The 27,996-nt window shown below is 44.3% G+C and overlaps 1 protein-coding gene across 2 annotated transcripts; it reads right to left on the bottom strand.

Annotated features, from left to right (window-relative positions):
• Positions 1-216: 216 nt before the first annotated feature.
• Positions 217-27,223, bottom strand: RBL1 (RB transcriptional corepressor like 1). 2 transcript variants are annotated; one of them, XM_058814524.1, is made up of 22 exons: positions 27,092-27,223; positions 26,841-26,974; positions 25,698-25,898; positions 24,233-24,297; positions 24,017-24,145; positions 23,752-23,912; positions 22,974-23,023; positions 21,127-21,310; positions 19,507-19,673; positions 17,460-17,572; positions 16,832-16,935; positions 15,863-16,000; positions 13,905-14,069; positions 13,603-13,738; positions 11,773-12,039; positions 9,493-9,671; positions 6,687-6,863; positions 5,230-5,301; positions 4,962-5,046; positions 3,091-3,257; positions 2,516-2,680; positions 217-2,292 (listed from the first exon to the last, which is right to left on the bottom strand). In XM_058814524.1, the coding sequence occupies exons 1-22, from the start codon at positions 27,221-27,223 to the stop codon at positions 2,122-2,124; spliced, it is 3,162 nt and encodes a 1,053-aa protein (XP_058670507.1). In that variant the 3' UTR covers positions 217-2,121. The 2 variants fall into 2 exon arrangements, with proteins under 2 accessions (XP_058670507.1, XP_058670506.1); XM_058814523.1 differs by having other exon boundaries at positions 9,493-9,617.
• Between the last annotated feature and the right edge of the window lie 773 nt (positions 27,224-27,996).

Here is a 27,996-nt window from a genome sequence, read left to right as displayed (position 1 = left end):
GAAAAACACATGAAATGTCATGAATTCAAACACAAAAAAAATCCCAAAGAAATCTGAGGGAGCACAAAAATAATGAAGGTCTTCGATATTACAGAAAATGCAGATAAGAAGGCATTGCTTAATGAACTGGCACAGCAAAACAACAGGAAATGCAGCAATACAGGTTAAAATGCTTTTTAGTTGTTTATTATAAAATACAGATTTACATGTGAAGGCACTTTGAAACCGTTACAAAAATTTCATGTAAGCTATTGTTTTAGCTGTTCAACAAGCCCAAAATAGTTTTTACATCACCTAAAAAGGTGAAGAATTCTGAACTGCATCCAGTTGTAGTACATTCATTTTCCTACTGAAGAAGCACTATACATAACAGTTATTAAGGATTTTGGCTCCATCAGTTGTCTGCTGTCAGAGAAGGCAGTGACAGTGTGGGGAGCAGAGACACCAGGAGATGTGCACATGATATCGAATTAAAACCATGTCAATGGTTGTAAACTCTTATCATACAATACCATGCAAAGACTGATGCTGTCATGCCTAACCATAAATTTCCTATCCTATTGCAGAAAGGCTGCAATCCTCCACTTTTTATCTGAAAATATGAAGGCAAATATTAAAACTTGAATAAAATTAAATATCTACGTGAAACCTATTCCACTGCACAGCCATTTCCTCATACTGCAGCTCTCCATAAGCAAGCACCTTTTTTTGAAAGTAAAAAAGTTTAAAAAAATATCAAATGTTCAAGTAGTTAATGACTCAAAACCAAGTTTGTAAACTTCCTACTCCTTGCTGAGTAGTGTTCCTGCACACCTACACTTAGAAATGAATTTCTCCTTCATCATTGCGGAGGCTGCTCAAAATCATGGTAGTGTTCTCTTCATGACCTGTGGATCTCACATACTAACCCACCCAGCCAATGAAGGAAACAGAGCCCCTCAAATAAGTCCTGTGTAGTTGTTCTTTTTTTTTCAGTTCAGTTACACAGAAACTGAAAATTACAGTGCTGAGAAGTTTCTCTATGGCTCTAACCTTAAATACAATTATAAGATCAAACTACTGATTTACAGTAATGAGTAAACCCTGACTTTTCTCCATTTTGGTAAAAAAGACCCTACCAGATCTTCAGCATTAAAAACTCAGTCACAAGAACTGGATGCTGGAACTTCTACTTTTCCAGTGAACCCAAGCCTTCAACAGCTATAAAACCTCACACATACACACCTGGTTATGTGATGGGCTTACATTCAGTGTAGATACTACACAAGAGGCTAAAGGTCTTCAGGAAAAAACAAGACATTCAAATTGTTATAAGAATGTGTACATTTGAACAGCTTTAACGTGGCCAAGCCCCAGCTGCTGATTTCAGCTGTAACTGTATTTTCTCATGGGTGAGCTGCCATCTGTATGAACATCTAGGGCAGGCTGCTCTGTGGCTTCCAAAGTGGAGCACCACTGGCTCAAGAGAAAGGGAATTCAGGCTCACAGAACTGTGAACTTTACCAGAGTCCAACCTAAGTCACCACTATTTGTATTTTTAGATTATTGCTTTTGTTACCGCAAAAGCTGTCAGATACATGTCACAACCTACACTTTAACATAAGTTCTGACAGTTCAAAACTACTCAGCTCTTCCTGAGGCTAAATAATTAATTTCTTTTCCCTCCAGTTACTCCACAGTAAAATACATAAAATTCTGTATTCTTTTCAAATAAGGCACTTTGTAAGTTTCTTCTTCTAAATGCCAAAAGCTTGAGGAAACTTCACTGATTTCACTAATTTCTTTATCACTCTTATTCTAATAATAAAACTGGTATTCCAAGCTGAGTTACACTCAGAATTCATGATGCTCCAAATGGGGCTTGAGAACATCCAATATGGGTTTCACAGAACACTCTTTTGCTAAAACAGCTCAGAGTAAGTTATAGCACAGTGTGATCTTTGGGCATTAAGATCACTGGCATTTCCTACATAACTCTTACTTTTTGTGTCCTGTGGAAGTCAGGTGAAAGTTCAGTGTTGAAGGAACTTGACAGTTGTCTATATACAAAAGCAAGAAATAAATAGCACAATAGCTGTATCCAGCTCTGTAACTTGGAGATCCACAGACAGCAGAAGCTTTTTAGTGGTTTGCTCTCTCACTGACAACATCCTGCAGACGTTTCAGTAGAACATCATCATTTTCCTGGCAGAGTCGCTTCGAGGGGGATTCAGTGTCACTGTCAATTGTTATTGCTCGCTTCTTACTCCTATGTTCACCTTGCTTTATCATATTGTTGATGTCCTTCAAACTCTGCGATCAAGACAAAAATAATGAGTTACTCTGACTCCATTTCAAACTTGTGAACAACAGGTTATCCTGCACATCTGAGTGGTGGAGTCTACATAGAGAATTCTAACTTTAGTGCAAAGTGAGAGGCTGCTCATTATAACACATCAAAACTGCACTAGACCCCATCCTAATTAAAGACAATTAACCCTTTCTCAACCACTTTGAGCCTTGTTTTAGTGTGTACCTTGGAGGGGCTGCCATTGAACCTGTAGAGCAGGGCAGAGCGGGGCGTGAGGCAGGCGCCGTTCTTGTGCGGGGACACGAACACCGAGTGCTGCTGCGAGATTCGCCGCGGGGACACCGCCTGCGGCCGCAGGCTGGGGAACGGCGACAGCGGCGGCGCCTCCACCTGCACAGGGGGACACGGCTGCTCGGCCAAACACACTGACAGCAGGAACCCCACACTAGAGAACATTCATACACACCCAGCTCTTCTTTAGAGTATTTTATCTCATGACAGTGAAACAACAGATCAAGTAATGACCAAGCAACAGAATTAATATTCCAGATGCCTTACACAGACAGTCTACAGGCGTTTGAGAAGTCGGTATTGCACTGATGTAAAGAAGTTGGAAATGGGTTTGCAAACTGAGCAGCATCTACATTTGTCCTCTTGAAAGGCTGTTAAAGCAAGTGCTCATACGGTTACCTCCAATTATCTGACTTGACCCACATCAGGTGACAAGATAAAGTTACTGACATACATTTAACTGCCAGAAAAAATGACTTTGAGTATTAATTCCAAAATACTTGACTTACCACATGATCCTGGTTTGTGATATCGTACTTCAGTGCAAATGACTTTACTCTTCCTACGTAGACTGCGTTGTAAAATTTAATAAGATCTCCTCTCTCCTCTGTTTCTGATTCACTCAAATTCTCTGCTGTGGACCGTCCCAAGGAGCTGCCAGCTTTCACAGATGAGTCTAACAATAAGAGAGCTTCAGATTTCAAAACTACAGCATTGGCAAACCAGGCCCTTCAGAGTTGAACTTACAATGTCCAGCTGGCAAGAACTTGTCCATAAATTGACCAGTCAATGACAGGAATTCAAGAAATGTGCTTGAGCCAGGAGCAGGGTGTGCTGCAGGTGGTTATGAACATCAGGAGGAGCTACCATTTGCTGTGAGCAGGCTTGTGGGTTATGTCTAAAAAGGCCAGTATCAACCTTTATTCCAAACTTGGAAACAGCTGTAGCAAGAAACTGTAGTACAATTGACCCCCTCTTCCACGTTTATTCTGGGGAGTGTGGGGAGTGGTACGAAGCCATTACTTGGTCTTAAAACTAAGTTTTAAGCAGTCTGACAGCTCCCAGCTTTTGGCTTCTCTGAAAGTCTGTTGTGATCAGCTAGCAGAGAAAAACTTGGTGCTCAACTCAGATCTGCACCAAGGCAGTCATGACACCATTTGTTCAGGCGTGTTCTGTTAAGTGGGAAAAGCTGTAGCCACACAGCAAGTGTATTTCTGTTGATGTCTGCTCTCCCCTAATTAAGCTGAAGTGCTACACAACGTTCTATGTGTCCTGCATTCTGCTGTCTGCCAAGTAAAACAGAGCAGCACACAAAGTCTCTGGCAATCAGTGCACTGAGACAAACATCCAAAGCTCCAGCTGACACCCATAAGTGACTCCTTTGTCCATCTGCCTTCCTCCTCTCACAACACAAGCACAGCTCCTGTGAACTGGCATCAAAAGACCTGGAGTTAATACTGTGTAAAGGAGACATGAGTCCATAAACTGAAGAAAGTCTGGTAGGAGAAGCCATTAAAGAACTTTGTAACCACATATATATGTCTGACAAAATACCAGAGCCCAGTGTCACTTCAGATATTCCAAGTCATCCAGTAACTGTGGAGGTGTCAGAATTTAGAGGAGATCAGCACCTTCCATGACCCTGACAGAATCCTCAACAGGCCTTTAAAAATGGCTCTAATATTCATTAAGGCAGATGAATCCCACCCAGAGGGAATTTGCCACAAAGAACAAACTAAATTCTATGTGTGTCCTGCTCATGGGCTCATACATGACATACAGATCTGCTCATGGGTTCATACATGGGCTGATCTCTCACTTTCCTGACATGCCACTCACAACAGGCATGGCACAGTTCCATCCTTTTCTCAAATACCACTCTGATCCCTTTTCTTCTCTAACCCAGAGCAAAGAAACCATTACTTATTTAAAAGAAACCTGAATATAAGAAAATGGCAGTCCTGGAGAGTTAGCATTTTTATTTTCTGAAACAAGTTCTTTCTACTTCAGTCTTCAGAATAGATGATATTAAAAAAACCCACCATAATATTCCAGGTACTGTTTATCTTCATTCTTCTTTGTTATCAATGTTGCCATCCAATAACCACAGTATCATTGACATACTAAGAAAACACTTCCACCCTGAGCAACCAAATTTAGGTAGATGAAATTAAATATTCTTTCCAACTAGGAAGGGTTATTTTCCATACCTAATACACAGGAGAGCTACTTACAAGATGGTTTCTTTTTCAACAATACATTTATTTTTCTTTAATACACTTAAAACTGTAAAACTTGTTCCACTTATTACTTGACTGTTCAGTTCTTTAAAAGCCCCAAGCATGTTATTGAAAAGAGCAAATTCCTTTGCTGTACTCACCTTCTGTCATCTCCATATCTGGGTTTGCATTGTTGTCCAATGGAACATCATCAGAAGTATTTCTCAACAAGACACTCCTATAAACCTACAAGATAGCAAGGAAAAACACTCTTGTCAAGGAAAGCAAGCAGGTCAGGAGACTAGATGAAATCCAACTGAACAGGAGCAAGTATAACACTGCAGAGGATTTCACTTCTCTTATGAGCACAAAGACTTCAAAAGCCACTTCTGAGCTTTACAAAAAGTAAAGCCAGTGTTAAGGACTTACATGGCTGTTTGCCTGGGGCTGATTTCTGTAACTTTTCATTATGTCCTGAAAAGTTCTTTCCTCTTTGGTTACCTGGAAAAGAAAAGGCTGTTGAAGACCAAGTGCAAAGTGTGAAGGCTGCACTGCCTAGGTCCAGAATTCAGCTTTTTGAGGAGTATTATTATGGATACACAGTTTAAAAATTTATCTCTAGTGATGACAGCATGAAACAACAAAGATTTTTCTTGTTCAGGAATTCCTTGTTTCTTAGCTACTAAAGCTTTTTGTTAGTTATGATGCTTAGGAATTACTCCTTTCCAGACTTTTCTTCCAGTGACAGTTAAAATTAAAGAAAGGAAATATTATTAAGTCAAAAATGTGTTTTGTGAATTTTGAAACTGGATCCCTAACTTTTCTAAACAGAAAGTGGGGAAATCCTGAACAAGACATTAGGCAGGTACACACATGCAATTTCACTTAGCTTTTTTACTTCAAAATAGCTCATTTCTTAAAGCACTCTGTTTTTCAGCCCTACATCTGTAATTTTAAGAGCAGACAAGCAACAGTTTTTGTAGTAGGAGCCAGGAGACAATGCATCAATGTCTCTGGCTAAGCTGTCAGGTCTCTGCACAGGAGACAGCATTCAAAAGCTTGGATTATAAAAAACCCCGAAACAACGGACGAATTACATGATAAAATACAGAGCACTATTAAATGGCTTTGCTACCAGTGTTGACATCAGGTGAGCCTAACCCATGCTGCAGTTAAGAGCACAGGCAGCCACAATTTAATCATCAGTTTCCCACCACACACTGCTACTCTTCAGTTGCCCTCAAGAAAAGATAATCCAGCCTCCTGAATTTTGTGTCTGAATTAGGCTTGATGGACACTGTAACCATCAGCTCAAGTTTGAGTCAAACCAATAGTCCAGTTTCACAATCCAATTTAACACCACCTTAAATTAAAGCTGGCAAATGAAACAAGAAATGAAATACAACAGGCAACCACCTCAATTCCTCAGCCTGAATCATCAAAAGCTAAAAGGATTTTTGGGAATAAAAACCACCTCACATAAATTTGCTCCTGCAAATTTCTGCACCTGCCTAATTCTGTAATTGCAATAGAATTTTTAGTTTAGATCAACAGATTGTCAAGATGACAAATGCGACAGAAAACAAATACAGGGCAATAAGACCACACAGTGCTTTGTCTGTGTGAACCAGTGCTACTGTGAATGCACCCAAGAAGAGAAGAAAAACTCTGTCAAGAATTTCCATCAATGAGCCAGTGAGCTAAGATATGCAAAACAAGGAAAAAAAAAAACCATACTGAGACTTCATCCACTTCTTGGAAGGACCTTCCCCTTCCCTCCAGTAATACGACACAAATCAGTCACACTGTAAATGCTGAACACACCTGACATTTTGAACATAAAATTGAACATAAAATTACATGAATTTCTTAAAACTACATGTTACCTTTGCCATGATATAAAAAGCACAGAGGAGGAGCTGGTCCAAATGCCTGTCCTTCATAAGATCAGCACAATGAACCAAGGTGAACTCAAAACACGTCCATATCTTCCTGCGCAGGTCGTTGGACACATCCAGCTTCAGGCACAGGTCACGCAGGCGCACGCTTGCCAGATGATACACCTGGGAGGAAAAGACACACAGCAAAGAGTGAAGCCAAACAAGCCTATCCTGGCCTGCAGAAATAAGAGACATCCAAGCAGAGATATTCTACAAGGGCCACGAAGATGATTAGAGGGAAGGAACACTGCTCCCATGAAAGATCTGGGAGGGTGGGAGTTGTTCAGCCTGGAGGAGAAAAGGTTCCAGAGAGGCCTCAGAGCCTTTTCTGCTGCCTGAGGGGGCTCTGGGAGAGTGGAGAGGGACTTGGAACAAGGGCCTGGAGTGCCAGTGGCTCCCACAGCCGGAGGGCAGGCTCAGATGGGACACTGGGAGGGAACCCTTCCCTGGGAGGGGGTGAAGCCCTGGCACAGGGTGCCCAGAGAAGCTGCTCCTGCCCTCTCCTGGAGTGTTCAAGGCCAGACTGGATGGGGTGTGGTCTAGCAGAAAGTGTCCCTGCCCATGGCAGGGGGTGGAATGATTTGATCTTTTAGGTACTTTCCAACCAAAATCATTCTGGAATTTTGGGATTCAAAGGCTAAGCTGTCCACTCTCCAACTGTTGAACCTCTAACACTTGCAGAAAATCCTCCTAAAAACATTATGCCTACAGCTTCTATACCATATCCCTCACTAACTAATTAGGCACTTTCCTTAAGCTGGAAAGCAGGAAGGGGTGGTGTCACTTTCACTTGCTCTACTGAACAGGAGCAAGAAAGGAAAGTAGGGGAAAATTATCATTCTGAGTACAATGATCACTGTAAATGGAAAGTCAAAATTTAACTACAAATATAAGTCAAGGTTTTAGTTCTTCTTCATAAGTAAGAGGAATTATGTTGTCTATGACATGGTTAGTCAAAGACACAGCTACACCTGAAGTTCTTCCCAGCTGAGAGTAAAACTTCCAAAATGCAGCATTCCCAACTGGCAGGTGACTGATCAATCCTTAATCCTTTCTCAGAGAAACTGCCTGTCACTGACAAAATTAAAGAACCAATAGTTCAGACAAAGGAAGTGGCTTACAAGTGTTTTCAGAAATTATTTTTTTATTACGCTGCACCTTAAAGAATGTTCATGGTAGAACTTCTCAAGATCTACTGTATCTATACAGATACCCTCAAAGGGGAAAATCTCAGAAAATAAAACTTACCTAGTAAGAAAATAACAGCAAAGGAAAATCTTCTAGTATTTTAGAGAGAGACTAATTTAGGGATATAGTCTTTGTAGTCATCTAGCCCAAGTTATCCTGCTTTCTCCAAAGACCCTTCACAAAATGCACACTGAAAATGAAAGCAACTCTAAGTAAGTCATCTGAAGTTACTCTGAAGGACACCCAGATCTTAACTTAACCTTTAAATCCTGCATTACTTCAAACTCATTCTTTTTAGAAACCTTAAGCTACTATGTTATTCATCACTGCTTCCTGAGCCCCCAGCCCAGCAAGATCAGCACTGCTGGGCAGATGTAAACATGGCAAAGGAGCATCTCCAATGCTGGATCCACAGCAGTGCAGCTTTGAATGAGTGACACACAGGAAAACCCTCTCATGTCAGCTCTGTCTAACCCTTGCAAATGTGGGGGCAATCAAAATAGCCAAGAGAAGTAAAATCTGAAGTCAAGTATGCCTTTGATATTTATTAACAGAAGCTTCTAATTAAAAAGAAAAAAAAATCCCATCAGTAGGAAGGAGAAAACTGGACTCTCTGCAACACTCAACATCTTTTAACCTTCTTCTTCAAGGTATACAAGGACTGCATGTGCCAAGCTCAAGGCACATGAGGACTGAAGGTACTGGGAGGTGCACAGGGAGGCAGGCTCCAGCATGGCCAGGAGTGTTGGGGAGGATGAAACAAGAAAGCCTTTTAAATATGACTGCCTGGCAAAAGATTTTGAGAGTATAGAAACTATAAGCGAGATTGAAATGAAAGCAACCTTTGAGATACCTTAGTTGTGACCAGTTGAATGTAATCCCCCCTGGAAGAAACAATTCTCTCTGCAAGCAGGCAGGCCTAAGAGTCAGAGCAAGCCTTGCAGCTTGGCAGATGGGGCCCAAAGAATAAGATTTAAGGTTTAACATGTAAACATAGTATGGTAATGTAGTGATACTTATAGGTTGTGTAGAAATGTTATAAGATATGCATGCTGTAGTAGATTAATTAATGAGAATCTGAATATTCAGCACTGAAGATGATTTATTGTATTGTAATGAGAACTTCGCTCTCTTTTCACGCTCTCTTATCTCTCTTCTCCCTTATCTTCTTCGCACCCTTTTCTTTCTTTGTCTCTTTGTCTTCCCTCTGCACTCCTTCACCCCCTCCTCTCTACATGCTCTCTGCTCTTAAACCTTTGTCTTTAACTCTCTTACACTTTAAGCCTCTCTTCTCTCGGCCCTGCTCCGAGCTGCGGCTGGTAGCTCCCAGCAGGGCCCTTCACCCACGCCCTTTGTAATAAACTACAAGTTATGGGACTTGGCTTCAGAGAGATCTCATCTCCATCCGTCCCGACCGTGCGACCCCCTGCAACTCCTACACAGGAGCACAAGCACAGCCCCCTTCTGAGGAAGGGCACTCACCTTCCTGAAGAACAGTGCCAAGGAGGAGGAAGGGCACTCACCTTCCTGAAGAACAGTGCCAAGGAGGAGGAAGGGCACTCACCTTCCTGTAGAACAGTGCCAAGGAGCCCGTTCTCTTCGGCTTGCCGGCCACGGGCAGCGCCACATCTGCTCCTTGGGTCCCAGGAGGGTGGCAGGGAGCCTGAGCATCCACTTTACATGGCTGGCCTAAATTAATCAAAATGGGGATCAAGGTGATTCCACCCATGTCATTTGAAATACCTGGAGAGGATACACATACCTAGAAATAAACTGGCCGCTCTCTTCATGCTGCAAAGTCAAACAGCAAATCAAACTCATTTATGAACATTTGATACTGACGACATTTCATCCTCTGTACTACAGTCTGTCCCACAGAGTCTTTAGAAATAGTAAAAATTACATTTCTGGTAAGGTTTAAAAGGAGAATCTGAATGTAAATGATCTTTTCTAAAGGTTATCCTAAAGTACAAAGTTTACAAGCAATCACAATTTCTGTACTTGGTTTTCCAGTCTATTGGTGGAAGGTGGGCATTCTATTTTTTTAATTCTTATTCTGCAAAACTGGCAGCATATCCTATACAGTCCTCATTAGTTTCCTCAGTAATCAAATTATCTTGCTGAAAATCTCCTTAAACATGATTAGTGCAGAATTTTTATTTTAATCTTTAACTATAGACCCAATTTTTAAATTAAGAATGGCTATAAACTCATTGCTCATGTATCATTTTCAGAAATATTCAAGTATCACCAAAATTCCACAAAACAGAAGTCTCACAGTATTTTTCTAATGTTAGCATGTAACTCTTATCTAGAAGTTCCAGAGCCTTTGGAGATTTTAACAGACAAATTAAGACAAATTGCAGTAAATCATTAATGGAGCTGAGAACTGAAATACCAATTAATGTGTGAGGTAAAACTGGAAAGAGCACAAACATGATCTCTTAGGCAAGAGGAGAAATCCTCAGTGTGTTTGCCAGGGATCAGATGTCTCCAAGGATGTGATGTCAATATAAACTTAACCTTTTTAGTAGCAGTTGGAGCTTAGGATTGCTCCTTTTGTTTTCTTTTTCTCAGGCAATTTTCTCCCATACATTTCTAAGAGACAAAAACCACTGGTAGAGAGATAAAAGAAGTTGCCTTAGCTCAGGGTAAGGATGGGAAGGGTTCGGCTGGCTACTGTCTTTACCTGGTAGGTTTTCTCTTTGGAAGATAAAAGATACCTCAAATTTTGGCTGGGTGGTGAGAGGCTGGCTCGGCTCCTTGCCCTCTCTCGTCGTTGGGTTCAGAGCAGGATGCTCCAGCTGCTGTTTGTGGGGAGTTCACTGCTGCAGCCCAGCCCTGTCCTGCTTCTGTGCCACGAGTGAGCGTTTGCTCATCAGAGCAGCCACCGAACGGGGACATCACTGGCACCCTGTCTCGTTGGAAAGGACCCTGCCATTGCTCGGGTGCCTCAGGGGAAAACACCAGGACCCTGAGTTCAGCCCCGTCCCGGAGGATGCATTTCCCTGGCAGTGTGATGCTGCTGCTGCAGAGGAGACCCCTGCCCACCCCTGCCCGCCCCTGCCCTTCTTTTGCTGCTTTTCTGAGTTTTCACTACCCTGTAGTGCCATAGCCCTGCCTGCCGGGGCACCCGGCAGGGGCCACAGCTCTGCAGTTTCTGCTACATCTCATTTATTACAACAGGATCTGCTCGCCTCTGCTGTTCCAGCTGCTGCCAAGGTTCCTGCTGCAGTCCATTTCCCCAGCCGGAGGTGCAGCGGGCCCGGCCGTCCCTGAGGGTTCCAAAGGCAGCCCCTTGTGCATCCCTTCCGCCAGCCCGGCCGCCATTGCCGTGCGCAGAGAGGCGGCCGAGCTCGCGCCACAGCGCCCCCTGCAGCCCCGGGGGAATCATTGCCCCACCCTGCCCGGCCGGGAGCCACCAGCGCCCCTGCTGGCTGTGCCCGGAACTGCACCGCAGGGGAAGGGGCCTGCAGCCGGGACAAGGCCGGCCCTGGGGCTCTGCGTCTGCTCGTCGGTGCTGCCGCCTTGGGGTTGGTTTGCCTTCTTATACACACACACGCTAGCAAGGAACTGCTATTCCTCTTCTGGTATCTTTGCCTGAAAGCCCTGTCATTTCAAAGTTATAAGAATTCAGAGGGAAGGGGATCATATTCTCCATTCCAGGGGAGGTTTCCTTCCTTCATAGACACCTGTCCTTCAAACCAGGATAGTTGTGTTGACAAAACAACTGTTTTTTTAAAAAGAAAAAACAACACACTTTCAAGATGCATGGTTGGTCTAAGCATAACTTAAGACTAAAGAAAATATCCTAGTAGAGAAGAAAAGCAGCAAGAATTCCTACCATGCAGTGGGATAGTGACCTTCTGTCCTGCTTTTCCTGGTCCTGTAGTGGTTGTCATGGTCAGCACTGTCTGGGCAGGAGATGCTGACATGTTTTCAGCACCGACGCTTGATGCTGGAGCAATTGTCAGCTTCGTTCCTTTCGTTAAGATTTTTTCCATCTGCGTTTCTTTGGGGCTGTCATCTCCAAAGAGCCTTCTCTTAGCACTCCCAGCTGTAGGAGAACTGTAGCGCTCGTGAACGGAGATTGGAGACAATGGCTGCACGTCTGGCATGTCAAGGAAGAAAAAATAAACCCAACAAAACCTTAACAATAGCAGCTTAATGGAAATACTTCTGCAAAGAAGGTGAAAGGATACCTTCCAACTACACCAGCAGAGATCACTTATACCTCAGGCCTGCTCTCAGAATTCACTGTTCTGAGGTGATAAGAACAAGATCTGTAGTCTGACTTTTTTCAGTGTTGCAGTCACCCCAGACAGTGCAGTTCTGCTGTCAGATATCACATGGAAGCTGAGCAGTCACTCTGATCCACAGAGACTGAGGAACACACAGGATCAGAGGTACTTACTCCAGTCAGCCTAGCAATTAGGGAATTTTTGCAAGTGTTACTCCTGTGAACACATTCCTCTACAAGAAACCCTGACCACACTCCTTGGACATGCTGCCTTCCCTTTGTTCTGGCTTTCAAACTCTCTCTAAACTGCTCCCAGGCAGGTGACTCCACTCTCACATAACCCCAGTTCCTCTCGGCTTTCCTGTTGCTTTCAAACATCTGCTCCAGTAATAAACCTGAAGTACACAGCACTGATGTACCAGGCTTCTGCTCACAGGCCTTTTGCATTTCTGCTGCAGTCTGTGACAATCACAGCGACAAGAATTTCTTATTTCCCATGAGTCAGAAATTATCTGGATAACTGGCTAGGTAAGATTGATTGGAGACTGCAGGGATTGAGAGACAGATGTAATTCACCATCTCCAATGCGGTTCCTCTTCCATCAGCGAACCCTAACACAGAAACTGCTCATACATCTCCTTCCCAAGGAGTATTTTAAAAAATCACCAAACTGCCTCGTTTGCTGCCACACAAACACTGAAGGAGACAACATTACACAACCCACCAGTTCACAGAGCACGTGCAAGAACATAAGGACCAGTGTCTGGGATACAACAAAAGCTGCGATTCCTAACTAGAGAAGCATGCAAAGGAAACAGCAGTGCTGGCACTGCTTCTGCACCCTTCAGTGTCAGGAGACAGTTCTGTGTGAGATCCAGGAATCTGCAAAGAGCAGCTTCAGAGGACAGAACACTGCAGGCAAAGCACTGTCCTCCACCCAGCACAAAAACAGTTCTGTAGGAAGCGGGAGTTAAGTGTAGCTCTGCCACTATATTTAAAAAAAAAAGTCAGCTAAAATCCAGTCAAACTCACTGACTGTAAACTAACAGAAAGCAAAAAAAACAAAAACAAAAAAAACCCCCAAAAACCAAACCAAACAAACAAAAAACCAACAAAAAAACCAATCCTGGAAAAATCTGAACATCAATGGACAGTAAGTGATTGATGACAATCCATCTCAGAGTAAGGTCATCCTAGCATCAAGCCAGCAGCAAAATCTCCAGTCCAGAAGGGAAGCACTGTCTGAGCACTGTCTGCAGCCAGTGAGTCACAGCACTGGTTTGACTGGGTGCTTCTAGACCTTCTCTTGCTCAAATAAACTTCACAATTCTGAACTCTCAATTCAGATTCAAGGATGCTTTTTCCAATTACAAAGAATTGTAACCCTCTCCCCAAATTCACACATTCAAATAATATCAGAAGCTTTAAACTTACCTCGTCTTAAACTCCCACCAAGATCTGTCCGAACCTCTTTCACTCGAGGATGAATTATGGGAGATAATGGCATCATGGGCAAGTGCCCAAACCCACTTCCTCCATTGCTAGCCTCAAAATTACTGGGAAATATCACCTGGGAAGTAAGAAATGTCAGGCTAAGATAAATTAATTTCCCTTCTTTGTGACAATCTATTAATAGAAGATTTTCTGCAGTAACAATCTCATTTGAACAGTTTTCCAAATTAAAAAAGTGACAAAAAGAACATGAATTTCCTAGTAACAGGAATGAGATCACATACTTCTTCACAGGTTGGGACTTTGTTTTCTGAGGCCTCGAGTGCACTCCAGAGTGCTGAGTTCCGAGTCCAGGCCAGACTCTCCAGAATCTGTTCCTCAATGCTATTGAGGTGCTTCACCATGTCTCTGGACAGTCCTTCCTCAGACCGAATCAGCACTTCAATAACCTGATGGCAATGACACACACACAGCAATGTCACACTGCTCATGTTTAACACCATCTACCTGTTATTTATTTCAGGCTCCTGTTCAAAATATCAACACAAGAGTGCTCCAGCCTCCACCTCACATCTTCATCTTTCCCAACCCTCTTCATTTAACCCCCTTTCCCAAAGCAACCTGGAGCTGGAAGAGGACAGCAGATATGCCACAATGCAGAACAATCCACTCTGGGGTTTTTAGGGCCTCTCTCACCACTGCTAACTGTGCACAAGTGAAGGCACTGGGCACATGCAGCACTGACCTGGGACAGGTGATCAGGTACAGCTGGGGATGTGACAGCCCCAGCATTTCAGCTCTTGCCAACAAGCAGCCCATAACATGAGGAGCTGAAAACCACTGCTTAAAGTTTCATTTAAGGAGCACTCAGAACCCTTAACAAGGACAAATGGGGGTTGAACAGAGCTGACTGCAGTATCATACTCCAACACAAGATCCACCCTGTGTTATTCCATCAGAGCAGCATTCAGCCTGTTTTGTTAAAGCTCCAAGGATGGAAATGCCACAAAAATTCCATGGAAGACCAGTTTTGTTTATTCCTGCTACAGAAGCTACTCCTAGAGAACAAAGTTACAAATGTCACAAGTCTCTCCTGTGTGAGACCCCTAGAATGGCAATTTTTGTCCAAATAAGAGTGCTGCAAGAATATACACTAATAGCTGAGAAAATTCAAATCAAACATAAATCTGTTCCATGAAGTTGGATGTGCACCAGTTTTGATGGAGGCTACCAACAGCCACAGCAATATTGACAGATTTGTTACAGCACAGTTGAGCAGTAAAGGAAAAAGGAAGGCCAGATAATGAACCAGCTTTCTCTAAGGCTTCCATTTTTTGGTTGCTGTCATCTAAAGAGAACTATTTGATTTATTCAGAACTAACCCCAGTAAGCTGCTAGGCATCCAGCAAAAGCTGGAGGTATATGGATAGGTGATAAAAGGATTGAAGTAGTCAAAAATCAAGTTACATTGGAAGTGGGGAAAATGTGGTTAAATGAAGAGCAAAACCAGAGAAAACACTGGAAAAGATATTCTATGTTTTGTCACATAAAGGAAAAGATCCCAAACTTAGCAAAGCAAGCCTGTGATAAGTAGTAGCAGCCAAAGCCAATATTTCAGATCTGTATCTGCTATTTTAGAACTACACTGTAGTCAATAAAGATCAAAAAAATATATGCTTGAAGGCTTTAGTCTAGTAGAAGGGCAGTATGTTAAAGATCAGTACAATTTACAAAATGGGTTTTGTTCTTTATATTTCAGCTTCAGCTCTAGCATTATACCTTCCAAGTAATACATTTCAGGACAGCCAGCATTTAGAATAGGCTTGATGTTGCCCTGATTTTTTAAGATTATCTAAGCCTTCTGATGTTTACATTCTTGTAACAAACTTTCTCACACCCTTTATGTAAATAATTCATTGTTTTGCATTCCTTTATGGAGGAGAAGAAATTTGATGGACTGTTGGTTTGTCCAGTGTCATTGGAGAGGTGGCACTGTCACCCTCCGATCTGCTGTCACTTTTGGAAATCTATAAACGTTGGAGTCAGAAATTAAAAAGTCCCTTTTTACCTTGAAAGACCAGTGTGTCCACGTTGTGTTATTTTGTGTCTTATAGTCACATCCTGATGCACGCTTAATATCAGTCCTTGCCTCACCTGACTCCCTAGGGAGAACTCTGTGACTCTTAATCCAGTAACAAGCCATTTTTAATACCAATCCTGTCCTAGGCCAGTGCTTATTTACCTTATAGAAGTAGAATGGCCTGATGTCCAGCACCTCAATGATCCAGGGGAAGGTGCGAGGGGAGCTGTAGGCGAAGAGCACGATCTCCAGGCAGCACGCCAGGAGGGAGCGGTGAAAGACATCCTGCTCCAGGAGAGCCTGCAGAGAGCACACCACGGGCCACTGCCCTCACAACTGGGAAACACAGGTTGGGATTCTGTGGCACTGACACTACACAGCTTATTGCTGGAAAGAAGCTGTCCTCTTCTCCCATCTACTATTGTAATCATATTGCTGCTATATTATTTCTAGAGTCCTATACCTTCTGGGTGGTTTTCTCATGAGCAGTTCTTCACAGCAGTGCTGTTCCTGCTGCTTTATCAGGGCTCCTCCAAGGCTCCCTCTGGCCAACCCACCCCCTCTTATCCCAGTTGCCTTCATGAGCCACAGCTGCTGCCCAATTAAGGACATCACAGCTGCAGCCCATTTAGAACAACTAGGATTGGGGCAAGGCCACTTATACAATACATAGATTTTACAAGGACTCCTACTACAATCTACAACCTCCTCTTTACAGGGACGTTGAGAAGAACAGAAGTAGAGTAACAACACCAAAATGATCACATTTTGCATGCTGTGGACAAATGAGCTGGCCCCATTGCTGTGCATCATAAAGCAGAGCAAATGTAGTGCTGTCTAACATGAAGCATTGGTACTGCTCATTGGGTAAAGAAGATAATAAAAGTTATCAGTCCATAAAGTTGTAATTCTAGAAGGCAACAGAAATTCAAATGTTTAGTTATGATAGTTATACTGGTTTAAACTGTAGAAGAAAAATACATTTTGGCAGCTCCCCATGTATTTCCCCTTTTTAGTATTAAGAACATACACAGAGTGCTTTACAGTGCTTTGTTCTGAAACTGCCTGAAGATAAACTCCCAAGAAATAGCTACAAAAAGTGTTCTCATCTTTCACTGGTTCTTTACTTACAGTCAGATCCTTCCCATGCAGTCTCCGTGTTTCTTGCACCATTACAGTCTCCAAGATTTTATAATACAAGATCTCTGCCAGTTTTAATCTGTTTACAGCAAAATCTGAAATTTAAAATCAACAGAGATTAAGTTAAATGCCACTGGCACAAACAGGGTTAAGACTAAACTGACCAGCACCTGTTCTCATCCAAAACAATAGTTCACATGAGTATATATATACTTTGCAAACAACAAAAAAAAACATTCAGAAATCCACTAGTCCCAGACACAGCATGAAATTCCATAAATATTTTAAAGGATTATTTATTGTAATATCTCTTGTGATGTAATTTTGCAATAATTATTTTCCTATTTGCTTTCAGTTTCCTTGAAATTATAAAGCTAACAAGACTGCAAGTTTACACTTGCTAAGAGTTACTTTTCCATGATTTCTTGGTTATCCTAGTTTGAACTGCAGTCTTGGGTTTACTCTGCCATAAATTTTTATTCTTTACAGTGTACTGTTTGACAGCAGCAGTTTTCTGCTTGGGTGTATCCTGGGATAAAACCAGCCCCACTGCATTAAATACAGAAAACAGTACAGGTATGCATTCTGTTTGCCCTGGTTTAGTATTTTCAGTCCATACCTATGTGAGATCCTGGCTGCTCATCTGTTGACTGAGTGTAGCAGCAGCAGAAGGTCTCACCAATTTCCTTCACTCTGCTCATGATGCTTTCCAAGGGGCTGCGGGCACAAGACCTGAAGCCAAAGGCAAAGAAAGCCTTGTTTATATCATTTAATAACCAGTTTAAAAACATAAACATCAAGAAACAACAACCATAAAATCAAAATAAAAAGATAAGCCAATTACACCAAGCATTCCTCATCAGCAAGAACCTGTATCACACAGACAGAGGAAAACATAAAACATACACAAGCATCATGTCCTCTCTTCCTAACAGGGCCAGGGAGGATCTGCAGACCTTGAACAAACACAGGAGAAAGCAAGAACCACAGCAGCAGGGAGGAGGAAGAGGAACCTGCCAGGAGTGAGGAGGATACTGCAACAGCCAAGCAAACATCCATCCAACCAATCAACCAACCAACCAACCAACCATCCATCCAAAGGCACCCACGACACCTCACTGGCCAGGCTCAGCTTGAGGCAGCACAGGAAAGCTCAGAGGGAAGAGGCAGCAGCATCTTCCCATTCCCTGCCAAGACTGGGGGAACTGATGAACTCCACATTGTCACTGCCATAAAAAGGGCCATAATATCTCTAGCTGGAGATGCTCATTCTGAATGCTTCTGAATTTTCCAGCAACTCTGTTTTAGAGGACAGTGGCCCGAGGCTTGTGTCATATTAAGACACTGAATTACTCTGAAAAGTTAGAACTAAAATCAGCTAAAGTTTCTCTTTGAACAAAGCCTTCTAATTAACTTCAAAGCTTTTCCATGGAATTTTAATTTGAAAAAGAAAATACTGAAAAGCATAGAACATGACACAGTCCAAACTATAGTTTCTCCATTTCTTCCAGGGACACAGTACATAGACCTGAGTGCTTGCTGAACTCACATCCAGGATGAGCAAAGTACTCATCACAGCTCTTGCCAAAGGCTTATTCAATTCTTGTTCCCTTTTTAATATTTACCTCTTTCTTGACAGTCTGGTTTATTATTTGGAACAACCACATGTTTTATTAGAGATTACAGACACATTAATGTCTTAATTGTAGAGTATAAATAGTACCAGTCCTTATAAAAACAATCAAAGAAACATTCTAAACAAATGTATCCCACAGAGCACAGCTGTAAACTTTTAGGAACTAGTGCTAGCAAAACTTTCGAATGTACGTAACTCCAAAGATGAGAACAGAAAGTAATATTTTTCACCTGTTTATGATGGTTACTTTAAATAGAACATTGCTTTCGGACTTCAAATATTAAGTGCTAATACTAAATATCATTCTGATTTGTAAAAATACATCTGGAGACCTTACACTGTAACACAGCAGGACCTTAACTTGGAAAGATATTAGGCAAACACCCAGTAACTTCACAGGTATTTACTATTCAATGACTGCTTTTTATGAGCTGTGCTCAGGGAGGAAGGCAGTGATCTGAAGTGTGCTTAGGGAACAAGCACCAGAACATCCTGAGTGGGAAACGTGGCTGCTGCTACTCCAGGTCAGCACTGACAGTGACCAGGGTCATGAGAGGCTCATCCTTGTGCCATGGGGTAACACCAACACACCCTGCAGCAGTGTCAAGGAGAAATGGGCAGCTTGTATGTGCTCTTAGTTTTATCTTCCCAGCTGAGGGCAAAGACTGCAGCTTGTTCAGCTGAACAAGCCCTTCTCCAAAATCTCTGCCAACATGGTCACCACATCTTTTAATTGATAAGTACTTGTTTTAAATGTAAACAAATAAAAAAAGCATTTGGCTTTCAGGCAGACAGATAAATCAAGATCAGCAAAAGCTGAAGCTCCATTAACACAATGGTGGTGACAAGTCAGATGGGGGGTGTGTGTGTCCAGCCATCCTTCTCCAGGAGAGATCATCGAGAAAACAGAAAATCCTTCAACAAGAAATAATACAGAAACACAGACCAAAATATTCTGCCCCAAAGGGAAAAAAAAAGCCAAAAGATGAGTTTCTGTGTCCATGAAAGCAGCTAAAGTGGACATACTCACTCAAAAATAGCTATAAGTTGTTCACTTGGCGCATTTTTCAACCCAGCCACCATGCTCTGCAGACGGCTCACGCTCTGTGTGGCTGAGGCCACAGGAGTGAAGGCAGTTTCCTTTTCTCGCAGGTATCTCCTGCCAGTCAGTGGGGTTGAAGGTGCAAATGACCTTTTCTGTCAGACAGAGAAAAATAAAAAACAGAAATCAGACAACAACACTGTTTCAATTACCTTCCAAATGAGCATCTCCTGCAAAATTCCTTCAAAGATTAAAATTACACCACTAGTAGAACCACGTGAAGGCTTCACCTGAGAGCTCAGAAGTGACTAAAAATCTCCATAAATAGAAAATATATCTATAATATAATCTCCATAAATAGAAAATATAACAAATCTTTGAGCAGACAAAAATTGACTCAAAGGGATTTTACAACTAAAACACAGTAAAACAAGACCTAAAATCTTAAAACCTGTAACTTTTTAGACTTATTTGAACACTGAAAATACAGGGCAAGGAAGAGAAAAATGCAGGGCAAAGAAGAGGAAGCACATGCTTCCATTCTCAGCTGCCAGCTGCATTAGCTGGTGACACAAGGAGTGGGTGGCAGAGCTGCCCAGGAGAGGTTCCAGGAGAACATTCCCTGGGAAATTGGCCTCCCCACATCCTCCATCCAAAGGATGAAGTGGCACTGAGCAGATGGAGCTCTGTGGCCTGTACTTATCTATTTGGATCCTGCTGTCTGGAAGTGACACAATAAAGTTTTTGGTTTAATTATCTGAACTGACAACATTCTGAAGACACAAGGCAAATAGTGAGAAAAGGTGAAGCCTGCAGCTGTTATGCATAAACAGTAATATTATTGTACTACAGAAACTGAAGCTTAGAATTAAAAAACCCTTTCCAAACTCCCATCTTTAATGTGCTTGGTTATAGAATACACTTATATTTGGGAGAAAAAGCCAAGACCTATGATTCATTTGCACTTGCACAAGTATCACAGAATAAAAATTCTTATTTTTTTAATTGACATGTAAATCCAACAGTATATGGCTCTTTCACACAGCCAATACTATTTTTCCCCCTTATCCAAGATTAAAAAGTCATCAAGCAACTGTTTTCCTGCATGTCAGCTTCATTAGATACATTTTTAAACACAGTGAAACATTAACTCTGTTTATAGGCTACTTTTTGTAATGAAGAGAGACTTTGTTAAGGCTTATGTGTGAATCCTATTTTCCATAGAAAAGTTGACTTTTCCTTTCCTAAGAAATGAAACAGTGGGTGTCAAGGTTTTGTGGTAGGATTATGGGGTATAAATGAAGCTCGATCAAAACTAATACTCAAATATGTATTTGAGTATTAATTACTTACTGATTTTTCTTGGACAAAACCAAACTATACACATGAAAGTGCACTCATTCTGTTTAAGGAATAGTTATTTTAAAAATTCCACAGGAAAAAAGATACCACCTTTTCTCCTTATAGCAAGACAGCACTGAAGCCTGTGTTCATCTTCCTCTCTCAGGAGGAAGAAATTTTAAGTCACCTCAATGATTCAAAGAGTGCATAAGGGTGAGAAAACTGGAAGGAGATCTTCAAGTGAGCTTGCCATGTTAAATGAATCACCTTTTCAAAATGCTGCTGCAGATGACACTCCATGTGAGCTCGTGCTGCCGTTTTCTCTCCTGGCACATCTGCAGGGAATTTTCGAGTGCCAATTTCTTCTTCAGCATCAGCTCCCAGGAAAACTCTCTCATCAAAGTCACCCACGGTCAGAACATATTCTTCATACTCTTTATTCAGTGCTTTGCTGAAAGAGAAGCCCAGGTTTGAGAGCAAAGGTTTAGCTGCTGAAAAACAAAGAAGGTGCCCCAGGAGCTCAGGTGCTGCCCCAAACCAACACAGGGTCAGAGTTTCATGCTCTGGGCAGCAGTGCTGCTCCCACCTCCCTGAGCAGCCTGCCCTGGTCATCCCTGCCTGCCCTTGGACCCCAAAGCTCTCCAGGATCACTGCAGGAATCACCCTTCCACCAGAATTTGGATATCATAAGAAGAGGGAAAAACCAACTTGGCTTTCACGCCAGTTGTGAATCAACCAATCTGGAAGTGCTCAGCTGCTCAGAGGTTAAATCTGTGCACCCAACAGATTCAACTGTTCTCCCCAGGGAGTACTGCACCCAATGCTGCACTTCTGGGTTTGCCACTCTGTAGCCCATAATTCTCCTAATGGTGCAGAGGAGGGGAAAGTGAGGAGTTTCCTGACTGGGTTTTATTTCTAAAATCATCACTGACATGTGATACCAAACAAATCCTTCATTTTCTTTATTCCACCAAACCCAGCTGGAAAAAAGGAATGTTTAATCCCACCAAGGTTGCAAGGCTTTAAACATATACTTGGGAAGCAGAATGGAACTTCTGGATGAAAAACAGAAATGGTTTGCACCAGCAATCCTGCCTGCAGTTGGGCCAGGAATGCAGTTCCAGCATGTATAATAATGGAATATAACAATGTATTCATGGCACAAGCAACCTGTGATCACACAGGAAACCTCACTGCATCACAGGTTCAGCTGTCCCATGTCTTTTAGGAAAATGTAAAGGTCTGTGGAAAGCTGGACAAAAAAAAAAAAAACCCAGAGATGCTTACAAGAGTCTTTGAGATGTCAGACTACTTGCAAAAGAAAAGGGACCTTTGTATCATTCCATATGACAGTGTTACTGAAGGAAGACTATTAATCTTAAAGTAGAAATACTAGGAGAAATTCAATTTTCAATGATCAAAGAAACGAGTTTATATCTAAATTGAGGTGTTATCTACATTGTTAAAACAACTGAGTCTTAGCTCAAAATTCCCAAAGCAAACCAACAAGTTAAAAGCTCACAAACAAAAGGCAGAAACAAATTAATAGGTATTTTTGCAAAAGGCAAAAAAATTGACAAGGATTTTTTATAGTTTGCATTTAAAGTAGCTTTCAGAAGCTAATTCAGAGTTTCTGAAACAACGACACCTCGCTCCCATTGAAATTGTTCACCTCTTTTTTGTGGTTTTGCAATTGCTTCCCTTAGAGTCCATCTGCCATATCCACGGATTTATACACTCAATTAGAGATAGAGAAATAAATTTAGAGATTTCCCTACTTGGAAATAATATGTGTATAGAAGCACATCTGTAACCTTCAGAGCCAAGGTTTTAGTTTGCATTACATTATTCAAAGATTATGGTTGCCAGAAAATCAGAGCAAGCACCAAAAAACCTGGTACCAAGAAAAAATCCCTGCAGCTTGAACTCCTGACATTGGCCACACATCTGATCCAGAAAGTGTTTCAGCCAGAGAGCAGCTTTGGTGGTCAAATACTCAAAACCCATTAGATATGGAAGCACAATGGAACAGTAAAACTGAGATTCAGTACACAAAGGCCTGTGCTTTAGACATGAACCAAGCCCTATGATTGAGAACAAAAGCTGTAACTTACCTATTTTCTGTAAAGTTGCAAAGATCCAACAAACAATCTCCTTTTAAGATCTAAGAATAAAAAGCAGAAGTATCTTAGATAATAAAATCAAAATTGTTTCAGGTGTGCGAGCATGATGGTTTTAGTAAAAAAACCCAAGATTTAGGTGCATAACCGGACTTTGTTTTTGGCCTGGACCAAAGGGCTACAGTGCCATTACCAAGACAGAGCACAAAGCCCAGCTGGATCCAAGCTCCAGACAAAGTCACTGCTCAGAGCCAGCCCTGCAATGCCACATCTGCTCACTGCTGGCTTAGGGACTGGCTCGATGAGCAACTACAAAGAAGCTTCCACAGAGCTTGGAAAACATTTCCAGGATCAGAACTAGCCAGGACAATTTGTACATCTGCAACCTCGACCTCTCCTTTCAAAGCATTTTGCTCAACTTCAAGAAAAGCAGCAGGACACACACCCCATTGACAGACATTCCACACAATTATTTCACAAGGAGATCACTTTTCCTTTGCCTGAAGAAAACACCATCCTTCATGATTCAGTTTCACACTGCCAAAAATGGAAAGATTCTTTACGGACATAAAAAGCTGAAACAGAGGAGACCTTCCAGCACACAGCATTAAAAGTGTGAGGGAATTCTGCTCCTGCTAAAATACAAAGAAAACCTGAGCCAGTCTGAGTTCCTCTGCTCATTAACAAGTTCCCTGTGGAACCTGCAGGACTTAAATGATCTCGAGACCACCATGGAGCACCAGCAAGTGCTGATGAAAGTCACAAGATGTACCTTCCTATCAAACAGCTTCGCAATGTAAGGTTTGAAGTAGTGCTCCTTGATGCCCTTGGCCTCCACCAGGAGCCCGTCGTGCAGCTCGCAGAGCGTGCCAATGATGCAGGGAGGATCCTCAGAGCCTTTCATCTCCAGAGTGTGGGATTCCACTGGTAAGCCTGGGAACCAGGAGGAGGGGAAACACAACCAACTTTCAACTTCACTTCAAATGAGCCAAGAGAACAAAGCACAGTTGATTGTAAATAATCTATCCCCACCATACCTTTAAATGATGGATTTAGCAAATCTCTTCTGTTTGGACACAGAAGGGCATTGGCAAAAATCAGGTCCAAGCAGCACAGAAGTAAATGATAGGAATTTACTAAATCATCTCCAATCATACGGAAATTACCTTTAAGAGACAGCACATCACGTCAAGCAACAAAACAGAAGTTGACAGCTGGGAATGTAAACAAACCATGCAAAGCAAGCAGCCTACCCTTAGTGTACACAAAGAGAGTCCAGCAGAAGTTGAAGAGATCTTTGACACTGCATGGCACCCGCCTGTCAACAAGAACAACAGGGGGAGAAGTTACTCTTCAGTTCCAGGAAGCCAGACCTTGTTCTACAGTTCAAATTTCATTCCATTTCCCTGCTCAAAAGAGCAGCTGGAGCTGCTGTCTTAATTTCACATTAAGGCACAATATAAGCTACATGTCCTGAGTTCAGCTCTCACTGCCTGACAGACAATGCCTGACCTAGCTCCAGAGTGTCCTGCACACATCCACGACTTCCCAACCTTGTTCCCAAGCCAAAGGCTGCCTCTGGCCTCTGACCCTGCCACACTATTCTGCTGGTGTCACACCTCCCACAGAACCCTCCTACAGCCACACGTGGGGAGGTGACAAAGGCTACATATATTCCAGTGATGGTTTTTCCAAAATATTTTACTAAAGCATCAGCCATCCCTTCAGAACAGGCAATTATAGCTTGTACTACAGCTCAGCTGCTGACTCCTGTTTGGAGCAGAACTATCCAAGCCCATGGAGCTGGAAGACCAAGGAGGACATGACTCAACCCACAGAGCAGCCAAAGCCACAGTGGCACCAACCAAAACTGCTCTGTGAAAGGAACACCAACAAAGCACCTCCCCTGCACTCTGCCTGTGGGAGTACACTGGAGCATTGCACCACAACAATTATCCCCCCTCAAATCCACAGAACCCACATAAACTGACAAAAACACCTTGCAGACCCACAGCTTGGCTCCCTCATCCCCAGGGTTACAATCTCACTACAAAGCTGTCACAGCCACATATTCTTGCAGGGAGCATGGATGAGATCCTTTCAGTTAGGCAGACATTCCATGTGTGTGTTGAAGATGACACCAAGGGCAGGGACATGCACCAAAGACTCCTCTATTGGTCCCCATTGAAATAGAAAGATTCCTTTTCCCTTCCCGAAAGGAAATTTCATTTCAGTTCCCAAATTTGTCATAAAAACGAGCAGATCAGCTGTAATTTCCTCCCACTTGTGTTCCCACTCACCTGGCAAGCATGGCAGCGTGGAGGCCACAGGGATGTGACAGCCCTGAGCAGGGAGATCATGCTGTGTGTGACACCAGCCCGCAGCCAGCACTGTGCCAACACAAAACACTCCTGTGCTGTTTCACTATTTCTGCCAAACGTTTCAAGCGTTGATCTCACTGTACCTGGGAGCTAACCCACCTCATGGTACCTGTCCCCAGCACGCCCTGACACCCTCTCTGTGGGACAGCTCCTGTGCAACAGCAGCTGCATGGGGAGCCCAGCTGGCCTGAGTGGCACCCACTGGGCTCAGGGGTGGCTCTGCACTGGCTGCATTTCACAGTCAAAGAGACACCATCACTCTGGAAATTAATTTTCATAAACTTATATTGAGTCTAACTCTTTCCAGGGAAAAGTCACATCAAATCTAAAAAAATACCTCTGCTTCCTGCTTCGATGTGGTTTGGAACTTTCTTCAAAAGGGTTTTGAAATATATCAAAAAATATTGGTTCAAACTTTTTGAAAATCACAGTTGACACTTCAAAATTTCTCTCCAGCCTCTCAACTCGCTCTCGGAATTCCTGGGGCAGGTTTGACATGTCCATCCACTTCTTCATTTTGCTAAAAAACTGAATTAAACTTAAAAGAAAAAAAGAAAAGTCTGTTTTGAGCTTTTACTAACTTCCATTCTAAAATTTTAAAAAGCCAAAATGCAACATACTCACTCCTTTGAAGACTGACATAATTACTATGTGGATTTACAATTTATTTTGATAAGACTCCCAAACCATATGTTATCAGCTTTTTGTCTTTTATCACTCTGGGATTTCTCCTTCACCCTCTTTAAGGCACGGGAACATTAAACTGGTGTGGAGGCTGCCAGCATGGCTGTACAGAGCAGGGCAGGGGTGGGCAGCAAAGTGCAGGTGGAGGCAGGACAGGCAACAACACAAGCCAAGAGTAGATGCCTGTCAAAGTTACCTGCACAAACACCTGTCAGCTGAGGATGTAAATAACTCCCAACCCCTCCAGCAGCTCAGCGTGAAGTGGGGTCTTTAAATGGAACGAGCAAGAGCAACATTCCGCCCTGTGTCCCCAGGGCAGCTGCGCCGGGGGCCGTGCAGAAGGTGAGTTCTGTGACCAACAGTGCTGTGTTCCCAGAAAAACCAGCACTGCGTCGGAATTTGGCCTGAATCCTGAGCCAGACACACCTTATACCGGGATGGCACACGCCGAGATGTTTGTGGTAAAATTAACTACTGAGAGAAACAACTGGCGTGTGCAGAACAGCTGCTGCTCCGACACAGGTGCTTTCCTAAAGGCTTGAAGTTGGAAATTAATGTTTGCATCTAATTTACATCTGTAATAGCAGCGGATTTACTGCTTTAAGCCCGCCGCGGCTGGCAGCGCTGGGAGCGAAGGAGCGGCACCTGGGCTAGCGGCTCTGGCAGGGCAGGGGCAGGGCGCTCACCTGAGGCGTGCGGAGCAGGGCAGGGGCAGGGGCAGGGCACGGCAGGGACAGGGCACGGCACTCCCGGCGCTCGGCACCGGCAGAGCCCGGCCCGCGGGCGGGGCGCTCACCTGAGGCGCGCGGAGCGCAGGATGCGGGTCAGGGAGACGCCGTTCCCCTCCATCGGGCTGCTCCCCACGGTGGGCACGCGGCTCCGGCGGCAGGCGACGTACAGCGCGCAGGCCAGCCAGTGCAGCGCTTCGCCCTGCGGGCACGGGCGCCGCTGTCACCGGGGCAGCGCCGCGTCCCGCGGGCTCGGCCAGGGCGGGACGGCGCCCGTCCCCGCCTGCCCGCCCGCCCAGCCCCGCCCGGCCCCGCTCACCTCCAGGCTGTAGGTGCCCCGCAGCGCCGTGAAGTCGCGCAGCGCCTCGGCCGCGCTCGCCACGTCCAGGTTGAGCTCCCGGCAGAGCCGCTCCACGGCGGCACCGGGATCGGCGGCCCCCGGGCGGGCCATGGCGGCGGAGCGCGCGCCAAAACCGCCGGAAGGGCGGGGCCGCTTCCGCCGCAGCGCGGGCGAGGGGGCGGGGACGGGAATACGCGCGGGGGACGGCGGTGGCGGCCGGCGGGGTCAGGCGGCGCTGCCCGGGGTCAGCCGGTGCCGCCTGGGGTCAGGCTGTGCTCTCCGGGGTCACCCGGTGCTGCCCGGGGTCACCCGGTGCCGTCCGGGGTCAGCCATCGTCTCCCGTCTGCAGGCGAGCGCTCGGTGCAGGCGAATGCTCGCGGCCCATTCCCGCCCACGGCTCCGGGGCCGCGGCAGGAGCGGCTTTTCCTCGGCCCGCAGCGCCCCGGTACACGCATGGCTGCACCTCCCCGGCGGCGTCGGGGAGCCGCTCCGCTCCCGGGCCGCGCTCCTTATCCCTCGTGGCGCGGCCCCGCCTCGGTCCCGGTCGCGGCGGGCGCTCAGAGCGTTTCCAGGTGCCGTTTCACCGGAACCGGCGCCCATGGACGGAGCCCACTGGAAGCACTCGCGTCCTTCGGGAGCCGGGGCTGTGAGGACCCCGCCCGCCCCCGTGGGCAGGGGAGCGGCTCCCGCAGCTCCGGAAGGGGCTCGAGTCACGCACCGTCCGCAGCGCTCGTTCGGGGAGAGGGAACGGGCTCTGCGCCCGCCTGGCACCGGAGGACACCGGAACCGCCTCCCTCCTACCGGGACAGCGTGGGACGGAGAAGGCGCGGAGCGCCCGGTGCGGCGGATCCCCCTTCCCGGTACCTGGAGGATGCCCAGAGGCG

Source organism: Ammospiza caudacuta, chromosome 15 (assembly GCF_027887145.1).
Source record: "Ammospiza caudacuta isolate bAmmCau1 chromosome 15, bAmmCau1.pri, whole genome shotgun sequence".
Taxonomy (NCBI): Eukaryota; Metazoa; Chordata; class Aves; order Passeriformes; family Passerellidae; genus Ammospiza; species Ammospiza caudacuta.
The sequence above is the reverse complement of the archived record's forward strand: the minus strand, read 5'-3'. Positions and strand labels throughout refer to the sequence as shown.

Bases quoted from the DNA above. Each gene is read 5' to 3' on its own strand.
- RBL1 (XM_058814524.1), bottom strand. From the start codon at position 27,223: ATGGCCCGCCCGGGGGCCGCCGATCCCGGTGCCGCCGTGGAGCGGCTC. The intron at 26,975-27,091 runs GTGAGCGGGGCC...CCGTGCCCGCAG, and splicing joins GGGGCACCTACAGCCTGGAG to GGCGAAGCGCTGCACTGGCT. The intron at 17,573-19,506 runs GTGAGTATGTCC...CTTTGGCTTCAG, and splicing joins CAACTTATAGCTATTTTTGA to GTCTTGTGCCCGCAGCCCCT.